Source organism: Panthera tigris, chromosome C1 (assembly GCF_018350195.1).
Source record: "Panthera tigris isolate Pti1 chromosome C1, P.tigris_Pti1_mat1.1, whole genome shotgun sequence".
Classification (NCBI taxonomy): Eukaryota; Metazoa; Chordata; class Mammalia; order Carnivora; family Felidae; genus Panthera; species Panthera tigris.
The window spans coordinates 94,213,237-94,230,736 of record NC_056667.1 but is presented as its reverse complement, the minus strand read 5'-3'; the positions used below and the strand labels follow the sequence as shown (position 1 = coordinate 94,230,736).

General features: G+C 42.6%; 1 protein-coding gene across 2 annotated transcripts; it reads right to left on the bottom strand.

Moving 5' to 3' along the window:
- Positions 1-3,612: 3,612 nt before the first annotated feature.
- On the bottom strand, positions 3,613-16,727 carry PIFO (primary cilia formation). 2 transcript variants are annotated; one of them, XM_007076384.3, is made up of 6 exons: positions 16,535-16,727; positions 8,568-8,710; positions 7,863-7,961; positions 6,986-7,116; positions 5,434-5,551; positions 3,613-3,856 (listed from the first exon to the last, which is right to left on the bottom strand). In XM_007076384.3, exons 1-6 carry the CDS (start codon positions 16,707-16,709, stop codon positions 3,788-3,790), a joined length of 735 nt encoding a protein of 244 aa, XP_007076446.2. In that variant the 5' UTR covers positions 16,710-16,727; the 3' UTR covers positions 3,613-3,787. The 2 variants fall into 2 exon arrangements, with proteins under 2 accessions (XP_007076446.2, XP_007076447.1); XM_007076385.3 differs by lacking the exon at positions 16,535-16,727 and adding an exon at positions 8,940-9,022.
- Positions 16,728-17,500: the final 773 nt, after the last annotated feature.

Here is a 17,500-nt window from a genome sequence, read left to right as displayed (position 1 = left end):
TTTTGTTTGTAGGTTAGCAACACAGCTTTAATGTATGTTGACATTATCTGATTTTTTCACAGACCCCCTATCACTACTGGTGCTCTCAGGCTGCTCACATACGCACTTTACCTGCCTGGGCCTGACTGCTTTTGAGTTTAGAAACCCCATCTCATTTTACAGTGGAAGAAAGTGAGGTGTGGACAGGTAGTCATACAGTTAGTGTTAAAATCAGATCCAGATTCAAGGTATTAAATACTTTTATTGTGCTGCCACTCGATGAAGTCTGCTATGTGCAAGCCATGGACGCATGCAATTATAAATGAGGCGTGGCATTGGTTCCCTAGGGATTTTCTATCAAGTAGAGCCTCTGGCTCCAGAGCGGTTTTCTGATGGCAGTATGACCAGTAGCTGAACTTGCCCTCCACGGTAGGTTATGAGCAATCATCTGCAGTGGGTTCTTCGACCACAGTAGTGCTGCCTTTGGGGAGCTAAGAACTGGTGTGGCTCTGGGACTCAAAATTGTTTCCAGAAATGTAATTAGAAAGATGTATCTGGGAAGAAAGATGCAAAGAATTCTCAGTCCAGATGTGCATGGGTGGTGGTGGTGGACGGAGGTGTGCCTTTCTCCACAGCATCGCATCGTTCCCCTCTACCAACATACGATGTTATCTTATGGAGCCTAATGTCTGCACTTTGGACATTGCTTTTTCTTTCTTGTGTTTCTCTTATGGGAGATACAGACTTTTTTGGCAATTCACAGAAGCTCCCTGCAGCTTGAGGTCTATTCCACACTGTCTATCATTGTAGGATGGGGACAAGATTAATATGTGTGTTTCCCACCTGCCAGTATATCATGCTGTCCCCATCACACTAATAAAAATCTTGCCCGTCTGATTCTTGTATCTTATGTGATAGAGACTGGGGGACTGGGGAGAGAAAAAAAGAGAGTGCAGGAGAGACAGAGAGAGAGAGAGAGAGAGAGAGAGAGAGAGAGAGCGAGCCCAGTGGGTCAAAAAAGGCAAAAGAAATGAGGTGTAATGGGCATTTTAAGAAAGGGGGGGGAGGTAAGGGGGAAGAGAGAAGGGATAGACACTATGGATGGGGGAGGTGACAATAGAGACTTGGAATTTGGAATTTCTTGGTGGAGATGTTTCACAACAACATCTGTGGAGGGGAACGTAGGATAAAGATTTTGAGAAATGTTGCCTGTGCTTGCAAATTAGAGGCTTTTTAATGTTCTTCAAGAGTAGAAAGATTGGAATTCCCCTGTAATTGTTTTTGGCAGTTATAATGTGCTTTTTTAAATGTGAATTCATGCAGAAAGTGGCCACATGGGACCCCAGCCTATATTTGGGATATAATTGTAAAACAGGCTCTAGAGTTTTCCTTCCATTTGACTGTTTCTCATGGCATCATCACTGGTGAAGTATCATTAATTTATTCATAATAATTAATCAAAATCTCAATTTGTGTAAGCAAAATCTTCCTGATCCCAGACATCTTTCTGTTTGTCCCCTGCCTACCAGCCCCCACTCCACATGGAGGTAATTACTCCCCCTTCCTTCCTCCCACAGCACTTTGTCCCGCTGACAGTGCACTATAGAGTGCACTGTATTTTATCCATTGCACATCTGCCTCCCCAACTCGATTATGATCTGGAGGAAACAGAATGATTATTTTTTTCTTTAAATCCCCAGATCTGACATGTGTTGCAAATGCCTGCTATGCAACCAGATTCATGACAATACAAGTGAGATCAAGGCTGTTACGGTGAATGGTGCCTGAGAGTGGCAGGAAAAGGGAAGGGATCACAAAGGAAACCGTGTTAGATTTCTCCTTGAGGTATGAGTAGGAACTGACTGGGTAGAGAGTGTGAGGAAAGGCATCTCATGCAGAAACTGGCATAGGGCAGCACGGAGGCTGGAGACAGTTTGAGGAGTCATAGAGCAGCAGGAAATGTGAACTGGCTGGACACAGGTACCCAGAGAGGATAGCAGGAAGTGAGGCTGCTGAGGCGGGCTGTGGTCAGACGGGCAGGGCCTTGCTAAAAGTCTGGACCTGATTCTCTAGTCAAGGGGACCCATACTGGGCTTTAGTGGAGGAGAGACCTAGGATCCGATATTTGAGGAACAGGGCTCTGCTGGCAGGAGTCCTCTGCTGCTCCGCAGCCCGCAGCTGGGGCTCCCCAGGTGCCAGCATCTGTACAGACTCAACCCTAGATGCATCATCTTCGTTCCTGGGAGAGCTTCTGCTCTAGAACTCTGGCCATTTTCCTAGGCTCATAATCACGGCTGAAACATCTAAACAGATATGAAAGACCTCTTTCTATCTGACTCACCAAACCAGAATTAGAGCCAACCTACAGTAGTGAGCTCTTGGCTTCCCCCCTTCTTAGCTCCACTCTGACTCTATTCTTACTATGAAAATGTCACCAGAAATGCCAGAACTGCTCTCCACGCCATCCTAACGGGAGGTCTTGATCGAGGCCTCCTTCTGTGTGCCAGCACATCAAAGCAATGTTCGGAAGAATATTATCTTTTTGAGAAGATTTCGTGAGTAATGACTTCACTGAACTTGGCCACAGCAGGTGGGGGCTCTGGCAACAAAATAGGCTGCGTGGGGGCCTTGGGAATGGACAAATGTAGACCCGGAAGCAGGCCTTAGGTTGGATTTCTGGTACTCTGCCTGTACAACTACTCCAGTTTCGCAGAGATAAGTAGGCCCCTGCAGGCTCAGACCTTATGCAGACAGTGGGGGTCCCGAGGCCTTTGTGCTGGACTGCAGCAGAGATGAGGCAGCGCTGCTTTGAGCTGTTAAGTCACAAAGACCCTAGCCCTTTCCCTTCTTCTTTGTACCCGGGGGTCCTCTCCAGCAAGGAGCAGGGAGCAGAGATCCAGCCCCCAGCTTCGACACACCAAGGTTCGGTTTGGATATTACCATGCCATTTCTCCCTTGGCCTGACTTTTCAGGTTGTTGTTTTCTCTCTCTTATACATGCTCTAATCCCAGAATGTAAAGATTGAGGTCCTCTGTGGGTTGAGAGAAAGAGCATTCCAGAGGCCTAGAGGGGGTGTTCCAGCAGGTCAGGCATTCCCTGAATGCATCTACGCCAGGGCACTGCTTCTGTAGCTTCCAGACCAGTAGAGGAGGTTATTTTGACTCCTGCTATGTCCCCAGTCCTTGCCACTCTTTCGGATACATGGCAAGAACTCAATTTATATGATGACTGACAAATGAAATAGATGATGTAGGGGGAAGTGGCAAATTTTTGATTCAGTGAGTTTAATGTCAGTCTGGGAAAGCAACAAATCTGGACCTGTCTACTCCATGCCAGGAACTCAGAAATTTGGGACAGATCGTAAAATAGAAATGTTTTACCCTGCCTGTATGTTTCCTCTGTATGTAGCATGGCCAAGTACAAACCCAAGGAAGCCATCCAATCCTTGATGTGTAGAGGCCACCAGCCCTTCTTCCCAATGCTAGTGGTAGAATATATAAGACTGGAACCTGGGAACGACAGCGTGAGGACAGGGACCCACGAGTAGGTCGGTAAAGTGGAGCCACCCCATTGAACACTCGGCAGGAACCCCCAGGCCCGTCTACGTACGTACGCACACGACAAACCAGCACATGGAGACAGAGCTCTGCAGCGGTCTTTCTCCTCTCACACGGTAGTTATGAGCCCTCTCCCTCCCCGGGCCCCATGCTGGCAGAGGAGAGAGCACAGCAGTGCAGGGGGAAGAGCGACTCTGTCCTCAGTCCTGGATCTGTGGTCAGGAGGACCGCGTGAAGGCAGTCACAGCTCCTCAGTTGTAAAACAGGCTTAGGTAGGCCACGCGGTTCCGGTGCTTTCTGAAGTCCTTGTCAGTGGACAGCTGCAAGGAAGGAGTATTGTCTGGGTCAATATTCTAATGAGAGCCCTCCACCTCTGGTCTTCCTGGCTCGTCGCTGCCGGTGTGGCCCGGCTGAAGCCCACCCCAGAGGAGCCTCGTCTCAGGGATGCTGTCAATGTTTGCATGTACAGCTACTCTCTGTCACCTTCCTCTGCTGCTGTCATGCTAGGAATTGTTTCCTACTTGACAAATCTCTGAGAAGAGCTGGTAAACTTCTCAAACACAAAGATTATGTGTTTGATTCCTCCATGTTACTCATAGGTCTAGCGGCCGTGATGTGGATGCATTAGGCATTTAATACGTAGTTGTAGAATTAATCCAAGGTTCCTCTTTAAAAAACCCGGCACCCCCAGAATTATGATAACTCACATGGATTGAAAGTTTATTATTATTATGTTATAGGTACTGTTAGATGCTTCTCTACCTTATCTCTATCTTTACAACCTTATCAGATGGATTCTATTATTATATCCATTTTATTTATTTCTTAATTTTTTTAGTTGCTTTATACCCATTATAAAGAAAGGAAAATGGAGGCTTAGTAAAATTGCCCGAGATGACACAGTCAGTAAATATGGGAGCTAGTACTTGAACCTAAGCAGTCTGTCCCATGAATTCATGTTCTTACCAGAATGGTCTACAGCCCCTGGGTGATCTAATACTCAAATGGTGTGATGGAAAGAGCACTGGCTTAGTAGTTACGAGATCTAGATTCAAGATGTCAATCTGGGCTAGGAATTTACCCAAGGGATACAGGAGTGCTGATGCATAGGGACACTTGTACCCCAATGTTTACAGCAGCACTTTCAACAATAGCCAAATTATGGAAAGAGCCTAAATGCCCATTAACTGATGAATGGATAAAGAAATTGTGGTTTATATACACAATGGAATACTACTTGGCAATGAGAAAGAATGAAACATGGCCTTTTATAGCAACATGGATGGAACTGGAGAGTGTTATGCTAAGTGAAATAAGTCACACAGAGAAAGACAGATACCATATGTTTTCACTCTTATGTGGATCCTGAGAAACTTACCAGAAGACCATGGGCGAGGGGAAGGAAAAAAAAAAGTTACAGAGGGAGGGAGCCAAACCATTAGAGACTCTTAAAAACTGAGAATAAACTGAGGGTTGATGGGGGGTGGGAGGGAGGGGAAAGTGGGTGATGGGCATTAAGGAGGGCACCTGTTGGGATGAGCACTGGGTGTTGTATGGAAATCAGTTTGACAATAAATTTCATATTTAAAAAAAAAAAGATGTCAATCTGGACACATCACTTAATCCATCAGAGCCTGTTTTTCCTCCTCTGTCATCTAGGGATCGTTCTGTTCCTACACCAGAAGAGCATTTGAGGATTAAGGGAGAAAATGTGCCTTTTGTTCGGTCATATACACCTCTAAAAATCTAATGAAACTGTGTAACTCTCAAAAATATAATCTAATATGTGCATCTACTGTCCCGGGAGTAAGGACTTCCTGTAGCTCATTCAAACACTTCTGGATAAGAACCCCTGATACGTAAGGAAGAGGGTTCCACAAAAGTCCAGTCTGATTACCTCAGTTCTTAGGGTTCTTTTCTGTAGGCATGGAACCTGAGCCCAGTCTGGAGATCCAAATTTCATTGGCCAGGTGATTTTTTTGGGGGGCTTCATCTCTGGGTTGTATGTGCCAGGGCTAGAAATAAAAATACAAAGCATCACATGTGATGACTTAGTGACTGTATACAAACTCCATCAGTACCACAGCCATCCCTGAACTTGGCCTAACTCCTTGAGAAAAGGAAATAGCCCAATTAGCTTTTTTTAATGTGGGGCAAGTGTGGGGTTTGCTTGCCTATTAATGTATTTCTGTGAAAGATTATGATATCTAGTCTTGCCATCCAGTTGGGATTAACATTGACTCTAGTTTAAAAAATATTTCTGCAACTCAGTATCCTTGGTGGAGAGACCAAAAGATCCCAGGAGCGGTGGGTGAGAAAAAGAGATCTACCACAGTCATGAATAAGTACTGCTCATGATTTGAAACTGGTGGTAAAAGTGTAATGATAATCCAATCAGCAATCTCAGGATGAGAAGGCTGTTAAATTTTGATAGACATGGCATTATTTTATAATTGCTTTTGTTCATAACGCTTTGTTTTTGGTGTAGACTCTTCACTGTGTTGGAAACAGCACTTAGGATGGACATGGGGGCCAAGAGTCAACATTTTCACTTCCTTCATGCAACCTTGAGAAAGTTACACCCACTCTCTGATCCTTGGATTTCTCATGAATCAGGCAAAGACCTTGACCCTCTGCCCCATAGTTGCACACATGCTGAATGGCTTCCTGAAGCACTTGGTCTATAAGGGCCACGTGCTCAGCCCTGGCCTTCCTCCTGCATTCAGTTCCTCCTTGCTTAGCACACCCTCGTCACACCAGCCTCTCTCTTCATTCTGCCCACCGGTTCCTCCCCAGCTTACAGCCTTCCCATTTGCTGTTCCTGCTGCCTGGGAAGCCCTGGGCCCTGGGCTCAGATCTTCACAGGCCTGGCACCATCTTGTCACTCAGACTTCAGATCACGTGTCTGTTCCCCTAAAGACCTTTCTGGACATCCTTGCCAAAGCAGTGCCATCCATCTAATCACCCGGTTACTGTCTTCATAGCACATCGCCAGCTCGCCACACTGTCTGGTGTGCCCATGACAGTCCTAGCTTGTGGCTACTGTTTTGGTGTAATTAATAAGTTCACTCTCAGAAGTGTCACTGTCTGACTACTCAATTGTATGGTAACTGTCCTAATTACCATTGATGTTTTCATGTTTATTTACTTCTCATCTGTCTGGACTCCAGAGTGTAGGGTCCAAGGAATGAGGAGCCTTGCGTGATGGGTTTAACTAAGCAAAACCTCAGGAACCCTTAAAAGTGCCTGGCACGTTTATAAACATTGACTGAATGAACCACTGTGAATTAGAATTCTACAATGCCAGAGATCTGGAAGGTAAGGGGTTGGCTCTTTAAAGATGCACAGGTGGTTTCTTATTGAGCTGACATGGTTTGGATGGAGCCTCTCCGTTGTACGTCCTTTCCTATTGCTGTTTGTTGAAGGACTCCAGGAAAGAGGAGACATACCCAGGATAATAAGTGTCCTTTGAGTCTGTCCTAAATCGAGGCAAGAAGGTATTAAATGGAGCAAAATTTTGTTTGTGTTTTTGCTCCCGAGGATGTGCAGTCTGGTACATGCCAGGGTAAAGCATCATGTCCTGTTTTTCAGAGAAAGATAAACATGTTAGAGGGTGATATATATATATATACACACACACACATACAAAGCCTCTAATTAAAGAAAACAGACAGATCCTCTTTCTGTTCATGTATCACTATGGTTTCACTACTGCAGCTACAGATTTAAACCTACAGTAGGGAGAAACCCAAGATGAGGGTGGGGTTCAGCTACCTAAAGACACATATGCTGAGGCTGTAGAAAGACACCTATAGGCGGAAAAGGACCAAGGTGACTTCTTGCACCTGCTGTGTCTGTCATCCCACCCAGAGATTTCTTAGATCCAGTATCCCTCTCCTTGAGCTCAAGTGTCAGAAAAATGTTCAACAACAGATTAGGATCCTATACTGAAGACATTTAGACTTGAAATCCAATCACACAAAAGGGTTAAAAGGTAGGAATTTGTTTTTTTTCTTACAAGATGATAGGATGCATATAAACAAAGCTTCTGTAACATCATCTGTGTCAGCCCTGAAGCCCTGTCTTGGTACTAGTTCTTTCTAGGATCATTTTCCACTCTCCCAGGGCTCTGATACACATTTGAGATACTAACATCCAAGTTTTTCAGATATATTTCTTAACAGCCTTGGTCTAAATATTTTTCTTGAATTGCAGGGGATATTTTTTGGGTAACACCCTGTTCTCTCTGGGATGCAAATACATGCAGCAAATACATACAGCAACATGGGTCACACTAAAATCAAAGCACATTCAGCCATTTCTAACCTTGTTGATTGACTTAAACCTCACAGCTGTCCTGGCGCCAAAAGTATATCCTTTTCTACTGGTTGGGATCCTAGAGAGGTTGTATGCCAATCCATACATCTTCAGGTAGTGTATTAAGAAAGGAAAGAAAGAAAACACATAATGAATATTATAGTTATCAAAACAGAGTGAACTCAAAATGTTCTTATCTGAATCTTCTCTGCAAAAGTTGCTCTTTCTTTTTTACTCCTGTGAGTGAGGACTATAGAAACAATTATATAAAGTAAGGCAGATACATCTGCAAGGAAACGTGGCTGGCTACGTAGAGTAAATGACTTGTGCATTCCAGTGAATCCAGTCCTGTGGGCTCCACAGAGCTGAATTTGCCCTAATCCCACCCTTGGTCAGATTACGTTATTTCATGACCTAGCAGCACAGCAAGGTACCAAGGTTGGACTAATGGGAGGCATTGGTTCAGAGGCGTTTGGAGGTGGAAATGGAGTGAGTACTACATAAAAGACTATATAAAGAGAGGCTTGTGGTTGGTGGGTGTTGATAGTGGAGACAAGAGTCCTTTAATTGCGACACTGGATCTGACAGCTAGCCTTAGAGGGCGAGGGCACCTTCCTATGCGGCCACCTCAAAGATCACGTGTTTTTCTTCCATGCAACCCGGGTGTCCTCGAATAGGGAGCTGAGACCCACGCAAGGGAAGGTGAATACTCACATCTTCTGCTATGTAACATCCAGGCCCTCTGTGGGGCGCTCCTCGAAGAGGGATAAACTTGTTCCCCAACAAGTTTGGGGGGTAGTATTGAGGAAAGAGCTTCCTCTGTTGACATGTTCCAAAGGAGTAGTTATCCAGCGAATCTGAAGATCAAGAAAGAGGAGAAACTCCACATGAGGAAGGCCCCTGGGTCTAAGTGAGCGCTTAGGGAGCGCGTGGGGTGTGTGGAAGCCGAGACCAGGACTGGGCCGGACAGAGAATAAAAACCAGACCGAACCCCGTGGAGGGGAAGAACTGCATCCTCTCGCCCGCCAGCCTCCCCACTCTTCCCTCCTGCCCTCTATCCTTGACTCCCTTATCAGCCCCGCGCACCCGCTTTGCTGAAGCACATCGCGTGCGCAGCCAGGCTGGCGTTTATGTACAGCGTTGCTAAGAGAACGCAGGGGCGCAGCGAATGCAAGGGAAGCGGCTCCGCGCGCGCCGGCGCTGCTGTTCGGGAGCCGCGTGCGCCTGCGCAGCTGCGCGGGACCCTCCCCCTGCCCCGCCTTCCCGCGCACCCCTAGGTCCCAGAGCAGTGTGAACTCTGCGTTGGGCGCAGGTGCAGGGAAGGGTTGTAGGACACGCGGCTGCAGGGGCTGTGCAGGTGTGGGATTGAGCGGAAGGGCTTTGGAAGTTGGGCCACCCGGCGGGGATGTGCTGCTGAAGAGGGCTCCCAGGGCCATGCCTACGGCAGGGGAATGGAGGACTAAATGGAGTGTAGCCTAGACAGTTCCCTATTAGGCCCCTTTTAGATCCAGTTTTCCCCGCAGGTTGCCCCCTTCTACCTCTAAGTGGGGCACGCACGGGGCTTTAAAACGGTTGGCAGCCTTGTGTGGAGCAGTGGGACTGCAGAGGAATCACAGAAGTGTCTGATGGTTTTAAAATCTTGAGCAGTCACTTCAGTGTTTTAAGTACCCGGTTCCTCATGTCCAAATTGGGAATAAAAACTCTTCCTTACAGGGTTGTTGGCAGGATTGGGAAAACAGGATGAAAGCAATCAGGTCCTGGTACTTGGTAGGTGACAATTGCAAGAGGTTATGAAGATAGTTTCCAGCCCCCTCATGAGCGCTCCCATCCTAACCCAAGAAGAAATGTCAGAGTGCGTGTTGCCTTTACCTTTGTCCTGAATATTTACACTAACCTGTTTTGAGTTTTGGATAGCTTTAGGAGTTATCACACGTGGCTCGTTCGTGCTACCCTTTAGCCTCTAAAGATGACCCTGTAAGCCACACGTATTCCAGGCTAGAATTGTCTGCAGGGATGATTTTATACATCTAATGCAGGGCTTTTGTGTTTTTTTTTTTTTTTTTTTTTTTTTTTTGGAAACTTGCGGAAGCATTTTGCTTGTCAAAAATTACTGTGGGAGGGGCGCCTGGGTAGCGCAGTCGGTTAAGCGTCCGACTTCAGCCAGGTCACGATCTCGCGGTCCGTGAGTTCGAGCCCCGCGTCAGGCTCTGGGCTGATGGCTCGGAGCCTGGAGCCTGTTTCCGATTCTGTGTCTCCCTCTCTCTTTGCCCCTCCCCCGTTCATGCTCTGTCCCTCTCTGTCCCAAAAATAAATAAAAAACGTTGAAAAAAAATTAAAAAAAAAATTACTGTGGGGATGCTCCTGGTCACTGGGCCAGGGAGGCTGGCCACCTCTGCAGTGCATTGCCCAGTCACAAAGTGAATTGTCACATGTCCTACATAATATTCAGATATCTTGCCGGACTTTACAGGAATAATTGGTTGTGCCTGACTTATATACAACAGCACTAAGAAAATTTTTTACAAGTAATAGTGCAGAAAGCCCAATAATAGAGAAGAAGGTTGTGTGAGAAACAAAGCTTATAAATGGAACAAAGATATGATCTCAAAATTATTGTACAATTTACTCTAAGCATTCTGTCTACTCGAAATATAATTGCAGTAACACTGATGATAAATAAAATGTAAAAATATTGGTATTGATTTGGTCATTTTCACTTTCATTAATATTTCAAGTAATCTTAATATTTTTTAAAATTTTTTCTTATGTTTATTTATTTTTGAGATAGAGACAGAGTGTGAGCGGGAGGAGCCGAGAGAGAGGGAGACACAGAATCCAAAGCAGGCTCCAGGCTCTGAGCTCTCAGCATAGAGCTCAACATGGGGCTGGAACTCACGGACTGTGAGATCATGACCTGAGCCAAAGTTGGACACTCAACCAACTGAGCCACCCAGGCGCCCCATCAGGTAATATTAATATTTTTAGGTACTCATAGTATTTTTGAAATTAGTGTTTACATTATTAGTGATATGAAACATGTCTTGCAAAGTACTTGGATATTTTGGCACCCAGTTTTCTCATTGGTGGACTAGTTTGCTTCAGACTAATACTCCAGCTAAGAACAGGTAGAAAAGCTGGACTAAATAAAAAAGATATAGTTGGAGACATCCAAGATACACCAAGGAAGGAAGAATATAAGGGGCCAAGACTGCAAAGAGAGGGGGAAGTCCAAAGTGGTGAGCCACAGTTAGTACTGATGTTCCCTTTCAACATGGGCTAATCAAAGAGTGGCCGAGAAGCACAGGGTTTGAGCGGAAATTTGGACATGTGTGTCTCTGAAAGTTGGGGACCAAAAATTAGGTTGGCCGTGGAGGATGGGAGACTGGAAAACACCCTGGGCTTTTAGTTGGGACCCTATACAGATAAACTATGGGAATAAGGGTAAATAAGAAATAGACCAGCTCTCAAAAAACCCTGAAATCCAGCTTCATATCTATATAGTCTCCATACTGCTTTAAGGTGATCTGCTTGTACCCTTACTGCATACCAGAAAATAAATAAATAAATAAATAAATAAATAAATAATCTCTGAATAGAAATCATCCAAATCTTCAACTAATTTTTATGATTTTTTTCATGCAAAATGTTTGGCATTCAACATAAAACAGCCACTCATACAAAAAAAAAAAAAAAAAAGAGTAGAAATAAACCCAAAGGAAATCCAGAGATTGGAGTTCTCAAACATGGACTTTAAAGTAACTGTACTTGACTGAGATTTTAGAGTAAGCCTCCAAACTGCAGGGTACACATAGGAAGAAAGAGGAAGCAATAGAAAGCAAGGCTAAAAGAAAAAAGTTGATCAGACACTAAAAAAAAGTCAATAAAGATCTCTTTCTCAAGAAAGAGAAATTTTCCCCATCAATCTTCCTGTTTATGTTACTAATATAACACACAACTGGGTCCACCAGTTTGCATCCTGATTGATGCAAATTTATCAACTTTTCATTATTGCCAATCCAAACACAGTACAATCAAAGATGACCGTCTAAGGTCACCTGGGTGGCTTAGTTGGTTCAGCGTTCGGTTACTGATTTTAGTTCAGGTCATGATCCCAGGACATGGGATCAAGCCCCACATTGGTCTCCACGCTGAGCATGGAGCCTGCTTGAGATTCTTCTCCCCCCCCACCAGCTCCCTCACTCTCCCCTCTTCCCTGCTCACTCTCTCTCTATAAATAAATAAATAAATAAATAAATAAATAAATAAATAAATATTACTGTCGATGTGCTACATATATCTCCTGCATAAGCAACGGTGTGATGGTAAAATTGAGAAGTGAAGGTAGAACTTCAGGTAACTCTAAGGATTATCAAGGATTTGATGTTTGAATGATGATGAAGTGCAAAGGAACCTATGCAGGTGATTATTTAGTACTGAAGAATATTTAGGCAAAGTTTTATATTTTGGCCAGTTTTGATGAAGACTTTTAAGAATTCAGCAGTTCCCATCATATACATGTCTAACCATAGTTATAACATCAAGAGGATGCCTAATATTTATGCAGCTTGTTCTAGTTTTATGAGACAGTTTATCTACTTTCCTCATTTGGCTATGTATGAGGCCATTATAAGAATTATTATTCTGGGGCGCCTGGGTGGCTCAGTCGGTTAAGCGTCCGACTTTGGCTCAGGTCATGATCTCATGGTCTGTGGGTTTGAGCCCCGCGTCGGGCTCTGTGCTGACAGCTCAGAGCCTGGAGCCTGTTTCAGATTCTGTGTCTCCTTCTCTCTGTGACCCTCCCCCATTCATGCTCTGTCTCTCTCTGTCTCAAAAATAAATAAACGTTAAAAAAAAAATTAAAAAAAAAAAGAATTATTATTCTGGGAAACCACCCACTCTGCTGCAGTGGTCTAATTGAATGGGATAAATAGATTTGATTTTTGGTATAATGTTTTAAGTAGATTTTTGTCTCATTTAAAAATATGTTGCATTAAGTGATAAATCAGTTCAGCAAAGGGGCTAAAGCTGATAATTATATTCAAGAAAATTAAATGATAAATTGGAGAATTTTATTTTTTTAATGTTTATTTCTTTATTTTGAGACAGAAGAGAGAGCAAGTGGGGGAAGGGAAGAGAGAGGGGGAGAGAGAATCCTGAGCAGGCAGAGCTGGCTGCAGGGCTTGATCTCACGAATCACGAGATCATGATCTGAGCCGATATCAAGAGTTGAACTCTTAACTGACTAAACCACCCAGGCGCCCCAGAGAATTTTAGAAGCAATAAAAAGGAATCAGATAAAAATTGTAGAAATAACAAGTGCCATCTCTGAAAGCAAGAATTCAATGCATGAGTTTAAAAGCAGATTATAAAAGCTGAAAAAACGAAAGAAATAGGAAAATGAATCAGAAGAACATATTCAGACTTGAAGCTTGGTGATGCAAAAGGACAGAAAATACAGGGAAAAAAGTATAAAAGATGAGAAACAATGTAAAGTTTCACTTCCATGCAGATTTTTTACAGTATAGTACTGTAAATGTATTTTTTCTTCCTTATGATTTTCTTAATAATGTTGTATATTCTCTAGCTTACTTTATTGTAAGAATACATTGTATAATACATATAACATATAAAATACATGTTAATCAGCTCTTTATATTATTTGTAGGGCTTCTAGTCAACAGTAAGCTGTCAGTTACATTTTTGGGCAATCAAAAGTTATATGTGAATGTTCAGCTGCGTAGGGAGTGATCACTCTTAATCTCATGTGTTCAAAGGTCAGCTGGATGTATATGTATATATATATGGAGAGAAAAAGAGAGTGTGCATGTGATAGAGAGAACATTTAACAATTGAAGAACTGGGGTAAAGAGGTAAGAGAATTCTTTGTACTGTCTTTGCAACTTTAGGTTTGAAACTGTTTCAACATAATACTTAATTAAAAAAAAGATACCATTAGAAAAATGAGAAATTAAGCCAAGATATGGAGGAAGATATAAGCACCAAAAACATCGAGACCTGCAGTGTCCATCCAATGCAGTAGTCACTACCCATATTAACTATCAGCACTTGAAATGTGGCTAATTTAAATTGACATGTGTGTAAGTGTAAAATACACCTCAGGTTTTAAAGACTTCAAGTGAAAAACAGTACAAAATATCTCATTAATAAATGTTTTATTGGTTGCATGTTGAAATGATAGTATTTTGGATCTATCAGATTAAATAAAACATAGGAAAATAAACTTCACATGTTTCTTTTTACTCTTTTTTTACTGTGGCATTCAAAATGTAAAATTAAACACGTTGCTCACATTATATTGCCATTGGATAGTGTTGATCTATGATAGATTAAAATCAGATTACCAATCAACGTGAAATTACAGATCATAAGGGGAAACAACTTAATAAAAAATTACAGATCAATAAGAAAAAACAACTTAATAAAAAAAATAGGTAAAATACTTGAATGGGAAGCTCAGAAAGAAGAATATCCAAATAATCAGTAAACATATAACAAATGCTCAACTTCAGCAGTCATAAAGGAATTACAAATTTAAACCACAATGCACAACCCACAAGATGGCTAAAATTATAAAGACAGGTAACACTTGGTGCTGCTAGGATGTGAAACAACTGGAAATCTTGAATAAGCTTTTAGTGTGAAAGGAAATTGATACAATCACCTTGGAAAACTCTTTGGCAGTATTTACCAAAGCTGAAATAGACATCTCCACGACCTAAAAACTCCTGCTCCTTGGTGTTTACTCAGCAAGAATGCATACAACTGTGTACCAAAAGACAAGTAGAAGAACATTAAAAGCAACATGATCCATAATAGTCCCAACTGGAATAACCAAATGTCCATTAATGGTAGAATGGAAAATTCAGTTGTGCAATGCTCATACGGAGGAATACTATATGGCAACGAAAAGGAACAACACCCTGCACATTCACAGTGGTGAATGAAATAATTTAGACACGAACATTTACATACTGTATGAGTACACTTACATAAATTCAAAAATAGGCAAAACTAATTTATGTGTTAGAAGTTAGAACGGGGGTACCTTTTAGAGGAGGGTGGAAGGAAAAACAGAAAGGGTATGAAGAGGGCTTTTCGGGTGATAATGGTGTTCCATTTCTTTTTTATGATTTGTTTATTTAATGCTTATTTATTTTTGAGAGAGAGAGAGAGAGAGAGAGACAGAGCTTTACCAGGGGAAGGGCAGAGAGAGAGGGAGACACAGAATCCAAAGCAGGCTCCAGGCTCTGAGCTGTAAGCACAGAGCCTGACGCGGGGCTCGAACCCACGAACTGGGAGATCATGACCTGAGCTGAAGTCAGCCGCTTAACCGACTGAGCCACCCAGGCACCCCAGAGGTGTTCCATTTCTGACCTGAGTACTGCTTATACTGAGGAGTTCACCCTACATATCTCACTGATGCCCAATACGATTTGGGCTTTTTTTGGTATGCATGATAGAACGATAAAATAGTATATTTTTAAAAATCTGGCAATCCCAGAGGAAGCACATTAACATTACTTACTTCTTTTAAAAAATAACATAGTCAAACCCCTTTTCCTTTTTTTACTTCAATAGTTTAATTTGTCAAGTATTATCCCTATATTAACTAAAGCTATTCTTATTATCAGGAACCAGGAAGTCTAGAGTGTTATCACTTTTCCTAACAAGTTTTTGTTCTGGCATCCACTTATAAATCTGCTTTATTTGTTTTCCTAAACTGCTTGTATGAATGGCATTTAGCCTTCTTTCTTAATTCTAGACTTATTCATTATTTATTATATGGTGCAAGAGTCTGACTAGTTCATTGTCTTGTAAAGTAGTTATATCTGGGCATTTATATATTGAAATGCATATTATTTTATTAGAAATTATTTTTTGCCTTTACAATTATGGCATCATGTTATTTCTGAAATTATGTGTGGTAGGTTGTGTTATTCATGAATTTAATTTTAGGATAATAAAGGGGGTATTACAAAATAATTTGTTACTCAAAGCAGGACTTGGATCCAAATAGAATTGAGATCCCCTGATCCAGTGAATAGGGATTCTGCTGGAGTATGGGTGTGTCTCCAGAAGGTAGAAGGAAGAGAAGAAAATAGACTTTCTAAATCCACTTTCCAGACTTTCTTAAGCACCAGTCTTTCTTGTCTGGTAGTAGAGGAATAAACATAGGCTTTGAGACTCTCAGAACTGGTTTCTGATAGGTACTGGTATGCCATTTACTGGCTACATGACTTTTGGAAGTTACTTAGCCTTGGTTCGTCTGTAAAATGGCTCTAATCATTTCTTGCCTCTTTAGGCTGCCATGAGAACTTAAGAGATAACAAGGGACACATCTTCCACAGCAAATGACTGACTTATAATTGGCATTTAACAGATGTTAATGCACTTCCAATCTACCACCTCCCTGCCCAGGGCTACAGCTAACTCCAGGAGTACCTTTGTGCAAGTTAAAAAAAATTAAAATGTTGCCTTTTCATCTGAATGGGTGCCATGTTTTATGAAGGCTCAGGACTCAGTGAGAGGACCACTGCCCCAGCCCTGCCTGGATCAGGGCTCTTATATCATCCCATGCATATCCCAGCTCCTTCCAGTTAGATTCCCATACGGAAGGAATGAGTTTTCATACATGTACTAGAGTTTAGGAACATGATTACCATAAGCAAATTTCCAAAGAAATGGCTGGGTGATCCATGATGTGATTCGGTTGTCTTTTATGTTCCCAAATGGATCGGATGGCATAGACTTTGAATATCTCCAAGAATATCTGGGCCAGATGCCCCCCTCGGAGGGACTTTCAGCCAGCCTGTCCCTTTCATTTACCAGCTCCATGAGTCACCACTGACACAAATAGACTTTAACCAAGAAAATGAAGGGTGTGACTAAGACTGGCTGCTAGGCAGCAGCCCCACCCTTGAAGCCCTCCAGAAGTCATTGTGACATTGCTTTCTGAAGGGCAACATTCTGGTGAGAAGGCTACATAAACATAAAGACCACACTTCGAAAGTCAGCTCTGCTAGGGACACCTGGGTGGCTCAGTCAGTTAAGCGTCTAACTTCGGCTTAGGTCATGATATCACAGTTGGTGGGTTCAAGCCCTGCATCAGGCTCTGTGGGTTCTGTGTCTCCCTCTTTCTCTGCCTCTCCCCTGCTCATGCTCTGTCTCTCTCTCTTTCAAGAATAAATAAACATTTAAAAAATCAGTTATGCTAATTATTAATTGCATAATTTAGGGCAAGTTTTTCTCACAAGATCTCGATTTTGTCACCTATAATGTGAGGACAATATTCACCACACAGGAGATAACCTATACGAAGTACCTAGTCTCATGCTTGGAACACTCACCTTGATAGCTCCTGTCTCCCTTCCTGCCCTCATGGATTTGGTTATTCAACAAATACTTATTAAACTCTTGTAATATATGCCAGGCACTGCTCTAGGCAATGGGAACATAGTAGTGTACTGAAATCCTTGTCCTCCTAGAGGTTAATTCTAGCGGAGGAGGCAGACAATAAAAATGGTAAATATATAAAATGTAAGATATTGCAGATACCAAGAAAAAGCAAAAGAAGCACAGAAGGGGAAAAGAGAAAAAGGAGGTTTCAATTTTAGGTTGTGCGGTCA